Source organism: Apostichopus japonicus, chromosome 7 (assembly GCF_037975245.1).
Source record: "Apostichopus japonicus isolate 1M-3 chromosome 7, ASM3797524v1, whole genome shotgun sequence".
Classification (NCBI taxonomy): domain Eukaryota; kingdom Metazoa; phylum Echinodermata; class Holothuroidea; order Aspidochirotida; family Stichopodidae; genus Apostichopus; species Apostichopus japonicus.
The window spans coordinates 17,172,463-17,184,659 of record NC_092567.1 but is presented as its reverse complement, the minus strand read 5'-3'; the positions used below and the strand labels follow the sequence as shown (position 1 = coordinate 17,184,659).

Genomic DNA, 12,197 nt, shown 5'->3' with positions numbered 1-12,197 from the left:
TTCCCCCCTCCCCCACCTCACCACCAAACTTAAAAACGAGAAGGTAGTGAAAACCTATTTGACTTACCTGGCTGTTTTCCGAGAGCAGCATAAACCTAAAAGTGTACGTAATGTTGACATATCCACGGATATCCAAGTTGAACTGGTGACTCGATCCCTACACAGAATCATAAGACAAAATTTTGGGAAAGTTCAAATATGTAGGTCATATAACTTCTTAGAACATGTAACCAAACAAATGTTCTTTATTAAATCTGTCATATATTGTTAATTTGAAACAAAGATTGACATATATCGGGATTCAGCTAAGGTTTAAAAGCATCATGTTTGGGGGGGGGGGAGGGGAGGAGGTGAGAGCACAGGTGCTGTGCATACACCCCCCACCAGGTAGCATAGTAGGTTAGGAATTGTTGACCTGAACTTTAACCTGTCTGACTGGGGGCTGTTCATGATAGAAGAAACAAGAAGATAAGAAAACATATTTAAGAATATATTCAACAAGCCAGATGTAATAACAGAAAAAAAAAGGAAAAAGATGACATTCCATCTATTTTGACATATTTATTGCCCCACCCAAGTATTGTCCGAACTATTTGACCTTAACGCGCAATTGCACTATCCTACCAAGTATGAGAGATCCGATCACTGTCCTACTCAATTAGCTTTACGTACTGTGGCTGTCTGATTGAGATGCACACTGGGGGGATGTCCTGCAGACGGAAGAGAACACACAGGGACACTCTTCTCACTGTCCCAGTCTTCGGCTAGGACACCGGCATCTGCCCTTTACCAGAGACACATTTACAACATGTCTGGCATTTTATCAAGAAAAACCCAAAATAATTTCTCACCTCTGTTAGCTTGCTCAGCTTAAGTTGGTCGTCTCGCTGACTGTCTTTAGAGAGGCATTTTGACACCAGAGTTGGTACCTTACACTGCTTTGACTTTGTGTCTACCGATGTACTGATGAAAAAAAAAGAGTAAAGTACGATTTTAAGAAGATGACGAATTCCAAATAGCAAAATACTCAGTGCGAAGGAAACAACGGGGGGGGGGGGGGGGGGGGGTTGGTTAATGGCGGCTGAACTCAATACCAGTTGGTGGTAGTATTTTTTCTTTTTTAAAGGCATTGAAGACTCGCCCCAAACCGCGTGCCGCGCTGTGAAAAAGTGTACTTTCCGTTGCTTGCATATGACATTTTCTTCTTGTGGCTACAAAATGCAGACAGTAATGAAACATGATACCTTGTTATCTTTTATCTAGACCTGAGATGTCCATGGCTGTATCGTTCACTGTGTTGTGGGTATTGACTGTACACTAGTGTCTAATTACCGACGGTAGCAAGCTATGTGTGTATTTTCTGGGATCGATGGTGGTGTCTAACACTTCTGTTACACCTCATTCGAAACTAGGTCAGATTTACCGGCATGAGACGTTTCTTTGTGCGCGAGTCTTCACACCCTTTAAGAGAGAGTACTAATTCAGTGAATTGAAAAGCCTTCAGTTTTAGTATTTTGGGTTAAAGAAGTGCAACTAGAGCTACTTTCCTTACCTCTAAGAGCATAAATTATGCAAAGAGAAACAATTTGACTTGTTGTTCACAACATTTTAACATCTTCCCAAAGACGATGGCGCTATATACATATATCAGCTTTAAACTTGAGTCATAGACGGCCTGCCTACACACAAAATTCTTTTGACTTGAAAGAGACGAAAATGAGAATAAGGAAGAGATACTCACTTGATGACCAGAAGTCCGCCCAGGGAGTTATCGAACACGCTGATAGGAATCTCGTAAGTGTAATTATTGTTCTCTCTGCAAAGAGAAATTCCCAGCATGTTACAATGCAATGTCAAGCCAAACCTTCACAGTATTGAAAATGCTCCACTGACTGGATTTATCATTTGAAAGGTTTGTTTTTTCACTAACCAAGGTTACACTGAACCCAATGAAATAAAAAGGACGTTGGTCAGTTTCGCTCAAAACTTCACATGACAGTCTAGAAGTCAAACCTCATCTGAGGACTTTTAGTTACACATATCTAAGGACCTATGGATTTATGTACTTCATACATGATTCAAATAATGTGAACTTGGGGAAGTATTAGTTACATCTGAAGACTAGTACAGTAGTTGCAGCGTATGAGGACCTTAATATATGATTCAAAGACTGATATTGACTTGGGGAAAGTCTGGAGTCCTAGCTGCATCTCAGAACTGGTAGTACCATGTGAGGGACCTTTGGGTTTCAGCACTTAATATATGATTCAAAGACTGACATTGACTTGGGCAGTCTAGAGTCCTAGCTGCATCTCAGAACTGGTAGTACCATGTGAGGGACCAATGGGTTTCAGCACTTAATATTTCATTCAAAGACTGACATTGACTTGGGCAGTCTAGAGTCCTAGCTGCATCTCAGAACTGGTAGTACCATGTGAGGGACCAATGGGTTTCAGCACTTAATATTTCATTCAAAGACTGACATTGACTTGGGGAAAGTCTAGAGTCCTAGCTGTATCCAAGGACTCATGTAGTAACAAATGGGCATCGATATTATTTTAGAACATAATACACAATTCTAAGACTAATATGGAGTAGGGAATTATCTGGAATCCTAGTAACATCTGAGGACTCATAGTAACGAGTAGACATTGATGGGATAAGAGCTTAATGCACATTTCAAAGACTGACATGAACTTGGAGAAAGTTTAGAATCCTGCTTACATCTGAGGACTTATTCATACATATATGGGCATACACATACACCTGAGGAGTTTGACTTGGTGCCAGAGAAGCTATATACCATCCCATACCCCCCCCCCCAACCCCATTGTACAATACTACATGATAGCTTAAATCTCTGATAGAAACATCAGGGGGTTGGATATGTTGGTTTGGGGGCTGGGAACTAACTCACAAGGTTTCCTACAGTAAACTTCATCTATGATCAGGCCATCTCCATTTACAAGGTTACATTTTGAGGGGGTGGGATATGTTGGTTTGGGGGCTGGGAACTTACCCACAAGGTTTCCTACAGTAAACTTCATCTGTGATTATACCATCTCCATTTACAAGGTTACATCATGAGGGGGTTGGATATGTTGGTTTTGGGGCTGGGAACTTACCCACAAGGTTTCCTGCAGTAAACTTCATCTGTGATCAGACCATCTCCATTTACTAGACTGGTCCAGATAGATGTGACATTGACTTGCTCTAGGTCTGCAACTATTGATAATGTAAAAGACACCAGTTTGAAGAAATGAGAAAATGAATACAAGAAGAAATTAAAAAAAGAAAAAAAAAGAACCCAGAGAGAAGATCAGTTTATGAAATGTTCCATACACAGTATGATGGTTTAAATTCCTGTTAATCGTTTCTTCCATTTTTGCAGGAGTTAAAGCAGGGTTTCCCTAACTTTATCCCCCCCACGAACCCCCTGTGGATGTCAGAGTTGTCCACGAACCCCCAACTTTTCGAGACTCAATCTGAGTCATTATTATACTATAATACGCATAACAGTGCTTCGTAAAAGATCCAAGTACATAGTGTAATGATGTAATAAAAAATGCACATTATGGTACTACTATGGCAACATATGCCTATGGAACGCGAAAAGAGTTGGTCGATAGGTACGACATTTGTAAATTACTAAATTATATGATATATCAGATTTTAGTTCAACAAAAAGTACTCTAGTTTTGACTTTCAGAAACGCCTCACGAACCCCCTGGGATGGACTCACGCACCCCCTGGGGGGTTCTTGCACCCCAGTTAGGGAACCCTGAGTTAAAGGAACTACTCTATGTTCTTACAAGAGGTGTCTCTTTAGACTTTGAAGAGAATCATTTTCCGGTTGTTAATTGACACTAGTTTAAAAACATAAAAAAAACAAAAAAAAGGGGCGGGGTTGAAGAGGAAAAGTAAAGGAGGGGGGAGACCAAAAAAAATTGGAAAGTTTGACTCATCGTCTTCATATTTGGATTAATACTGGGCCAGGGTTTTGTAAATTAGTTGCCCAAGGAATCAATGAAAAGGAGGCACTTGAGGTCTGCTGGTATCATCATTTCTATATATTATTTTTTTTATTTATTATTATTTCTATTATTTCATGATCGAATCTATAAATATATTTTCATGTAGAGCCACACTCGTACCTTCTTCTCCCTTATTGGGTTGACTCCCTGCTCTTCTGCGCCTCTTCCTCGACGGCATCGTCTCGGGTCCAAACGCCTCGCTAGGGATGTCACCATTTCCTTCCGGATCTAATCTATTATTTGATGTTCCAGTCACCTGTGATTCGGGGTCCATCTCTGAAAGATATCCAACACCAGTCTCATTAGATACATGCACTTCTGAAAGAGAGACAAACAAATTTAGCTTATCGAGCGAGTCGGTTGTCTTGTATTATACCGGTGCTGTGGTCGAGTGGATAAAGGCGGTGGCATTTTGAAGCAATGAGAAGCTTAGCAAATCGGGAGGTTTGGGGTTCGATACCCGGCCGGGTCATAGTGAGGTGGGTTTTTTCTAGTGTTTACACGAGTCCAAAAATCGGGAACCGGGTACCCGAAAAAAATTGTTTACCCTCGTGTATCACAATTTTCAAGAAATGACATATTGGATGCTATTATAAATGAATCATATTCTCTACTGACAATATTTTCATGTTCAAAAACATAGGTGTAAGATAAGGTATAAAACCTTCCTCAATAATTTCTATTTGCTATTGTTTCTTTCATTAACTTGTTAATAACTTCATATAATTAACATTACTACTAACATCGCACTGCCATCGCTGCTTATGCTTGTTCTCCACGTCTATTGATCACACCAAATAAATATCCAATTTAGCTCGTAAACAGTTGTTACTACTACTATCTATTATGCAGGCCCAGGGTTCGCACTAGCCGCAAGATTGCGCGATTCGCGCAATTTGATCGCATTTGGAATAAACGATTATTAAACAGCCACTTGCGATTATTATTTTTTAGTTATCCCGTCTATAATCCGTAAACATCTCGTAAAATTCCATGTCAGCCTTTCCTTCCATGAAATAAACGAATGAATAAATAATAATTTCTTTCACATGGTAGCCTAACACCACACTAAGTCAATGAGAAATCTAGCTAGGCCTAACCATCTGTTTATTCGCTGAAATTGTGACGCATTTATAAGATATCCATGGATATTGTCATTATTGCTGTTACGTTCGACCACATGGTTGCCTAACACCACATGAAGTCAATGGGGGAAATCTAGCCTATACCGCTGAAATTGTGACGCAGTTATAAGATATCCATGGTATACTTTCGTTATTGCTGTTATCTTCGACCACATGGTAGCCTAACACCACACTAAGTCAATGGGAAATCTGCCTAATCATCGGTTTGCAAAAAAAATCACACTTTGCGTAGGATTCGGGAAATAAATTAAGAACCGGGTAGTATCGCGTCGCGCGGGTATAGCCCTACCTTCGTTATTGCTGTTATCTTCGACCACATTGTAGCCTAACACCACACTAAGTCAATGGGAAATCTGCCTAACCGTCGATTTGCCAATTTTTTTTTTTTTAAATCACACTTTGCGTAGGATTCGGGTAATAAATTAGGAACCGGGTAGTATCGCGTCGGGCGGGTACCCGGGTACCCAGATAACCCGTGCAAACACTAGTTTTTTCGTCACAAGAGCAATCTACGGTTTTTTCCCATCTGAAATGACTTTCAAAATTGAAAAGATTCCAAATTTTAGTTAAAATCTTGAATTGGAAGCCACCCGAAGTGTAAGTTGTCATCCATGAGCTCTTGCAGGCTTCCCCCACATTTGTGGTCTCTTAAAGGCACTGAAGACTCACCCCAAACCGTGTGCCACCCTCTGAAAAAGTTAAAACTTTCCATTGCTTGCAAGTGAATTTTTTTTCTTGTCGCTACAAAATGCAGACAGTAATGAAATGTGATACCTTGTTATCTTTTATCTAGACCTGAGATGTGCATCGCTGCTATGTACACTGTGTTGTGTGTATTGACCGTAGCTGTATGTATTGACTGTACACTAGTGTCTAATTACCGACGGTAGCAAGCTGTGTGTGTATTTTCTGGGATCGATGGTGGTGTCTAACACTTCTGTTATACCTCATTCGAAACCAGGTCAGATAACCGGCATGAGACGTTTCTTTGTGCGTGATTCTTCACACCCTTTTAGCGTTGTAAAAATGACTGCTGATTATTATTATTTAATATAGCCATCTGAAGTTTTACCTTTGTCGTCCATGTAATCCTCACTGGGCATCATCGAAGGTGAAGGGCTGTGGTTGCTCCTTGCTACGGTAGACTGTCTTGTTGTTGTATGCACAACCTTACCTTGAGAGACTAGCAGGGGGGAAAATGTGATGGGAAAAAAAAAAAATTAAAAGTGGCAGAAAGGGAAGGACAAGAAATAATGATAATTCCACAAAAAAAAAAAACAAGGAACACAAACAAAATGATTACCATCACATTTTGGAAAATGTTTCAAAAAGTCAAGGGATGAAGGAAAATTATGGTATTTTAAAGCAGCTTTTGTCCGTGAGTACATTGTTAAATTTATAATCATAAGACATCCAACTCTACCTTTCCCATAACAGGATAGCAGTGGCTTGCATAGGATTTCAAAGGTTGCTAGGCTGGCAAGGTAGCAATTTCTAAGTTTCCTCCGACCGTTTTAGGCAGGTACATGGACTTTTGATGGAAACGCTAGAGGCAAATCAATGATTTTATAAAGGAGAGAGTGTGGCCCTGGGTTTTCAAAGCTGACTCCCATGCAGGGCAGTGTTGGGAGGGGGGGGAGGGCGGTGGAAAGTGGTCCTTCCTCAGAAAATAAACTGCCATACAGTCCAGAGGCAATTCCTATTAATGTTGATCAATTCAATGTTGCAATATACATAAGATAAAACATTCAGTATAGCTTTTTTGAAAACCTTTTACGTTCAGAAGAACTAATCCAATTTGGATGTTGTTGTTTTTTTCCCCCTGACTGATTCACAAAATGTATGTTACAGCCATTATTTGTTGATACAGTTGATTACAGCAGGGATGAGCCTGAGGTAAAAAAAAATCACAGAACTTTGCAAAAAATTGTGGTATAGGCTCCAATTTGCGTATGCTACAGTGTGTTAGGATAATATTTTTGTCCCCGAGGTAGAAAAAAAATCATGGATATTCCGCGAATTCGCAGAAAAAGCTCATGCCTGTTACAGACAAGGGCCCAAGGGCCCTTTGGTGTCCTTGACGTAAAGAGGGATACCCACCTGATGGTGTGGTGGTGCTTATGATGACTTCTTCTGGCGGCTCTACGTCACAGCAGAACGTCTCGCACGGATTGCAGTCTGGTATGATCTCTGACGAGGGGGGGGGGGGGGAAAAAAACGAAAAATATATAAAGACCATAAAAAATATTCCTTTCAGAGAAATACAAACTTGCCAGAAAGTAAACAATAAAACAGACGCTAATAAATATCCCTTTTTTTTATTTTTAATATCACACTTTGAGGGAGACCATATCTAGGTGGAAGGGATGGGGTGGGGGAAGGGGCAGATGCTTATGAGCTGCTGATGACACACAAAATCATTATTTATTTCAAACAGGAAACAGATTGCAAGAAAATTAATAATAAGCTTTTCTGACAGAGGACCCCATCATTCTGTCCATTGCTCAAACCCTCTTACCTTCATAATAGACACAACTATAGAATTCTTCCGAGGACTTGGTGACACACACATACATAATTTATTTCAACAGGAAACTTATTGGAAGAAAATTAATACTAAGCTTTTCTGACAGAGGACCTCATGGTTCTGTCCATTGCTCAAACCCTCTTACCTTCATAATAGACACAACTATAGAATTCTTCCGAGGACTTGATGACACACACATAATAAAACATAATTTATTTCAACAGGAAACTTATTGGAAGAAAATTAATACTAAGCTTTTCTGACAGAGGACCCCATCGTTCTGTCCATTGCTCAAACCCACGTACCCCTTTTACCTTCATTATAGAGACAACAATAGAATTCTTCTGAGGACTTGATGACACACACATAATAAAACATAATTTATTTCAACAGGAAACTTATTGGATGAAAATTAATACTAAGCTTTTCTGACAGAGGACCCCATCGTTCTGTCCATTGCTCAAACCCACGTACCCCTTTTACCTTCATTATAGAGACAACAATAGAATTCTTCCGAGGACTTGATGACACACACACATGCAAAAACATAATTTATTTCAAACAGGAAACTGATTGCAAGAAAATTAATACTAAGCTTTTCTGACAGAGGACCCCATCTTTCTGTCCATTACTAAAACCCACGTACCCTACCTTCATCATAGACACAACAATAATAGACACAATAGAATTCTTCCGAGGACTTGATGACACACACATCCAAAAACATAATTTATTTCGAACAGGAAACTGTCTGCAGGAAAATTAATACTAAGCTTTTCTGACAGAGGACCTCATCTTTCTGTCCATTGCTCAAACCCATGTACCCCTTTTACCTTCATTGTAGAGACAACGATAGAATTCTTCTGAGGACTTGATGACACACACATGCAAAAACATAATTTATTTCAAACAGGAAACTGATTGCAAGAAACTTAATACTAAGCTTTTCTGTCCAAGGATATTTGACAGCAACCAGGAAACTACATCAATTCAAAGGTAAATGGCATTGACCTCCAATTTTATCGGTTCATTGTGATACTCACTACTTGTACTCATGGTGAGTGGGGTCGTGTCTGCGGTTATGACAAGCGGATGTAGCGTCGAATTGAGGAATGTGTTAGGGTTGTCAATGGGGATAGCAGTTTCTTGATCACTGAAACAAAGACAATGGTAAAAAACAAAAGAAGAGAGATGACAATAAAGAGATTTTTCAATTGCAGACAGTGGAAGAGGTAGAAGAGAAACCAAATTTATTCAAATCTTATTTTATTTTATTTCTTTAAGTATCTTGGTTACTAATCAAGGAAAAAGTTTGTCTGTGGTGCAGGTTTTTCAAAAGCTTCACATTTTTTTGCTTTCATAACCTTGTGGCTGATATCGTCCAGAAATATGACTATGTTCTGAGTGTTTTCATTGCTCTTAACGTATCCTGAATTCGAAATTTCAAAGAGGTTTACATTCACAATACATACATACAGTTTACAATAGACAACAAGGAAACATACACTTTCCTTCAAAATCAACTTCCAGATGTTTTAATTCGGGCATTTTTTCGGGCTATTTTGTAACTGTGTATGACTAAATATCAGGGATGAACCTGGGGTAACAAAAATGACGGAACTTTGCCAAAATTGCGGTATAGGCTCCAGTTTGCGTGTGCTACAGTGTGTTAGGATAACAGTTTTTTGTCCCCGAGGTAGAAAGAAATCATGGATACTTTTGAGAATTTACAAAGGAGCACCATGGTTGCATTTTGTAACCGTGTATGACTAACTATGTTACAACTTACTTGGGAGTCCCAGGAACGAGTTGCAACACAAGGAGAACAGCCATGGTAATGACACTGTATAGAGAGATCAGAAATGGGTTAGTGTTTATTTAAAGAAGAACAGTGTGTTTATGTAAAGAAGAAAAGTCATTTCTAGAGTAAAACTTTGGTAGATCAGTCCAAATGTAAATAGGGGGACTATTGTTATAACTTTGAAGGACCCCAAAAATTATTAAAAGCATAATTTAATCTCGTTAAAATGAACATTAACTATCTTGATGTTTTTTTGAGTTACCATTTTCTCTCTTTTCATCCAGTTGGGCAAATAACAACCTCCTCCTACAGCAACCATAACACCTATTTTTTCTTTGTCTGTCTTAGAGGAGTGTGATCTAAAGGCTAATGTAGATAGCCTAAAGAAGGCAAAATTGCTCACATCTCACTCATCATTACTATTTTTTTCTTTCTTTTTTACATTATGTACATGTGCTCCATTCAACCTGCCAGCAGACGTAGATAGAGGTGGCATCAAAAGGACGAACATGCTGAGTATTCTGTTAATGTTGGCAATCAGCTTTCCAGCAAATGGGTTATACCTTTCTCTTTATCCCCACCCCCCACCCACAATTCCACTGATTGAACTCCATTTCTAGGTCATTCTTTGCTTATACTCCTCTGCAAAGTGTCTCTCCTGTAGTTACCTTGGCTATAGTTCTATCCCATAGTTCTAACCTACAGTTACATCAAATAGTTCTACCCTATAGTTCTATCTCACAGTTCTACCCTATAGTTTTACCCCATAGTTCTACCCCATAGTTCTACCATTTAGTTTTATCCCATAGTTCTATCCTACAGTTCTATCCCACAGTTCTATCCCAAAGTTCTATCCCATATTTCTATCCTATAGTTCTATCCCATAGTTCCATCCCATAGTTCTATCCCACATACATCATGCCGCCACTACTCACCAGAATAACATGATGAATATAAGGAGTACCATGGTAGACTGCATGGCCCTAGGGGAGAGACAGGCACTGTCCTGAGGCCACGACTGGCTACGCTTCTTGTGGCTGTGACCCTTCATGCTGGCTTGGGATCTACTGCTTCCATTTCGACTGATAGAAACAAAAGATAAAATTGAGAACGACATAAAAATAATGAACTAAAAAATTTGCAAAATGTCTGAATCATCTCACATCTGAATTTGAAAATTCCTGTCATATAAACTGAAGAATGATTTGACATCTGTACAAAAGACCCTCTTTTCACAATGGTATTTCTCATCATGTACTTAATCTCTACCCATGGCACTAATGACATAGCCAGTACTTTTTACGCCTCATTGACAATAACCACTTGCGGCTGAGTTCGAGGAGATTCAAGCTATATTATAATTCTTATCTTTACCAGCTTACCCACCCATCCCTTTTCTCCTCCTCTCCTCTCCCCTTCTCCTTACAAAGCTATGACTATAATTTTTCTAATTCGTGGGAACAAATTGGCGAACGTCAGCAGAGGTAGCCAATTTTTTTTATCCACAGCGGGATATTAAAGATGAGACATACCTATGATTTTATAACGGAACACACTTCATTCGATTCCTCTGAAAGGTAAAACAGCCTCCCGTTTTGAATATAATACTTTCCTTGCAAATTATTAAGGTAAAGATCAGATAAGAAAGTTGGAATGCTCTCAAATAACCACCTCAAGGAACCGCTCGACGTCGACTTCAAGCTGTCGAGCCGCTTCAGTTTGGCCAATTTTCGGTTCACTTTCTCTATCTCATTGATCCTGGTCTCCAGTTTGTTATTCAGCCGGCATAGCTCCTTGACCGCTCCGATGCTCTCCATGTAGATCCGGTCTTTGTTGACGACCAGGAAGTTGTCGATGTTCTCACCCGTGGGGAGATGTACGTCGCCCGTGGAGTAGACCGCGTCGGGGAGGATTTCTTGCAGCTCCTGTGCGACCACGCCGGTCTCCACGTTCAACCGGTCGCACTCCGGTAGTCCTGAATATTCAGCAAATGCCTGCTTGTACTTGTATTGCATAATTCTCAGCTTCTCGATGTTCCTCAGTTGCTCTTTCGGATCGAGCTGTGTGGACAAAAATTATTTGTGTCGATTTCGTTTAATGACATTAGTCTTTTTCCACAACAATTTAAAGATATGCGGATATAATTGGACGAATTAATAAAAGTAGGCATGCATATAGTAGCTGTGAAAGGAAGACCTTTTCAAATTAAAACACCGAAAATGAGGTAACAAGAAAACAGAACAGAAACAAATAAAATCATATATGTAAAAATATAGCAATGCCCAGGGTTTGCTCATCCCCAGGCGGCAGGCGGGCAGCCACGCCCGGGAATTCTGAAGGACACTCAGCACATATCTGTATTTTAAACATTTCCACCCGGCACTGTTTTTGATGATAAATTTACCAAAATACCGTTAACAAAGTATGGGTGAATACTTAGCACAGATGTTAGCCCCAGAAATAGGAATAATTGCCATCTATGCATACTTGCATTTGCAAAACAAATTTCAAAAGAGGAGGGGGACACACCTCACCCCCTTAGACCCCCTGCTCAGGACATGAATCACACTACCAGACAGATCTGCCTGGCACTCACAAAATATTCCTGAGCACATCACCGAATACTGACTAGCAAATTTGAAACAAACTTTAGAAGCATAAAAGCAATGAATGTAATTTGAACCTGCATG

At 39.7% G+C, this 12,197-nt stretch overlaps 1 protein-coding gene across 4 annotated transcripts in view; it reads right to left on the bottom strand.

Moving 5' to 3' along the window:
- The window catches only part of LOC139969528 (myelin regulatory factor-like), a 64,203-nt gene that overhangs the window by 5,847 nt on the left and 46,159 nt on the right, over nucleotides 1-12,197 (bottom strand). For 3 of the 4 annotated variants that reach the window (XM_071974590.1, XM_071974592.1, XM_071974593.1), the window contains 11 exons: nucleotides 11,179-11,567; nucleotides 10,443-10,589; nucleotides 9,496-9,549; nucleotides 8,750-8,859; nucleotides 7,280-7,369; nucleotides 6,252-6,362; nucleotides 4,155-4,352; nucleotides 3,126-3,225; nucleotides 1,742-1,816; nucleotides 852-963; nucleotides 68-157 (listed from right to left, as the gene is read on the bottom strand). In XM_071974590.1, the coding sequence (XP_071830691.1) occupies nucleotides 68-157; nucleotides 852-963; nucleotides 1,742-1,816; nucleotides 3,126-3,225; nucleotides 4,155-4,352; nucleotides 6,252-6,362; nucleotides 7,280-7,369; nucleotides 8,750-8,859; nucleotides 9,496-9,549; nucleotides 10,443-10,589; nucleotides 11,179-11,567 (1,476 nt within the window). The remainder of the gene's footprint in view (nucleotides 1-67; nucleotides 158-851; nucleotides 964-1,741; nucleotides 1,817-3,125; nucleotides 3,226-4,154; nucleotides 4,353-6,251; nucleotides 6,363-7,279; nucleotides 7,370-8,749; nucleotides 8,860-9,495; nucleotides 9,550-10,442; nucleotides 10,590-11,178; nucleotides 11,568-12,197) is intronic. The other variant, XM_071974591.1, reaches the window with a different exon arrangement.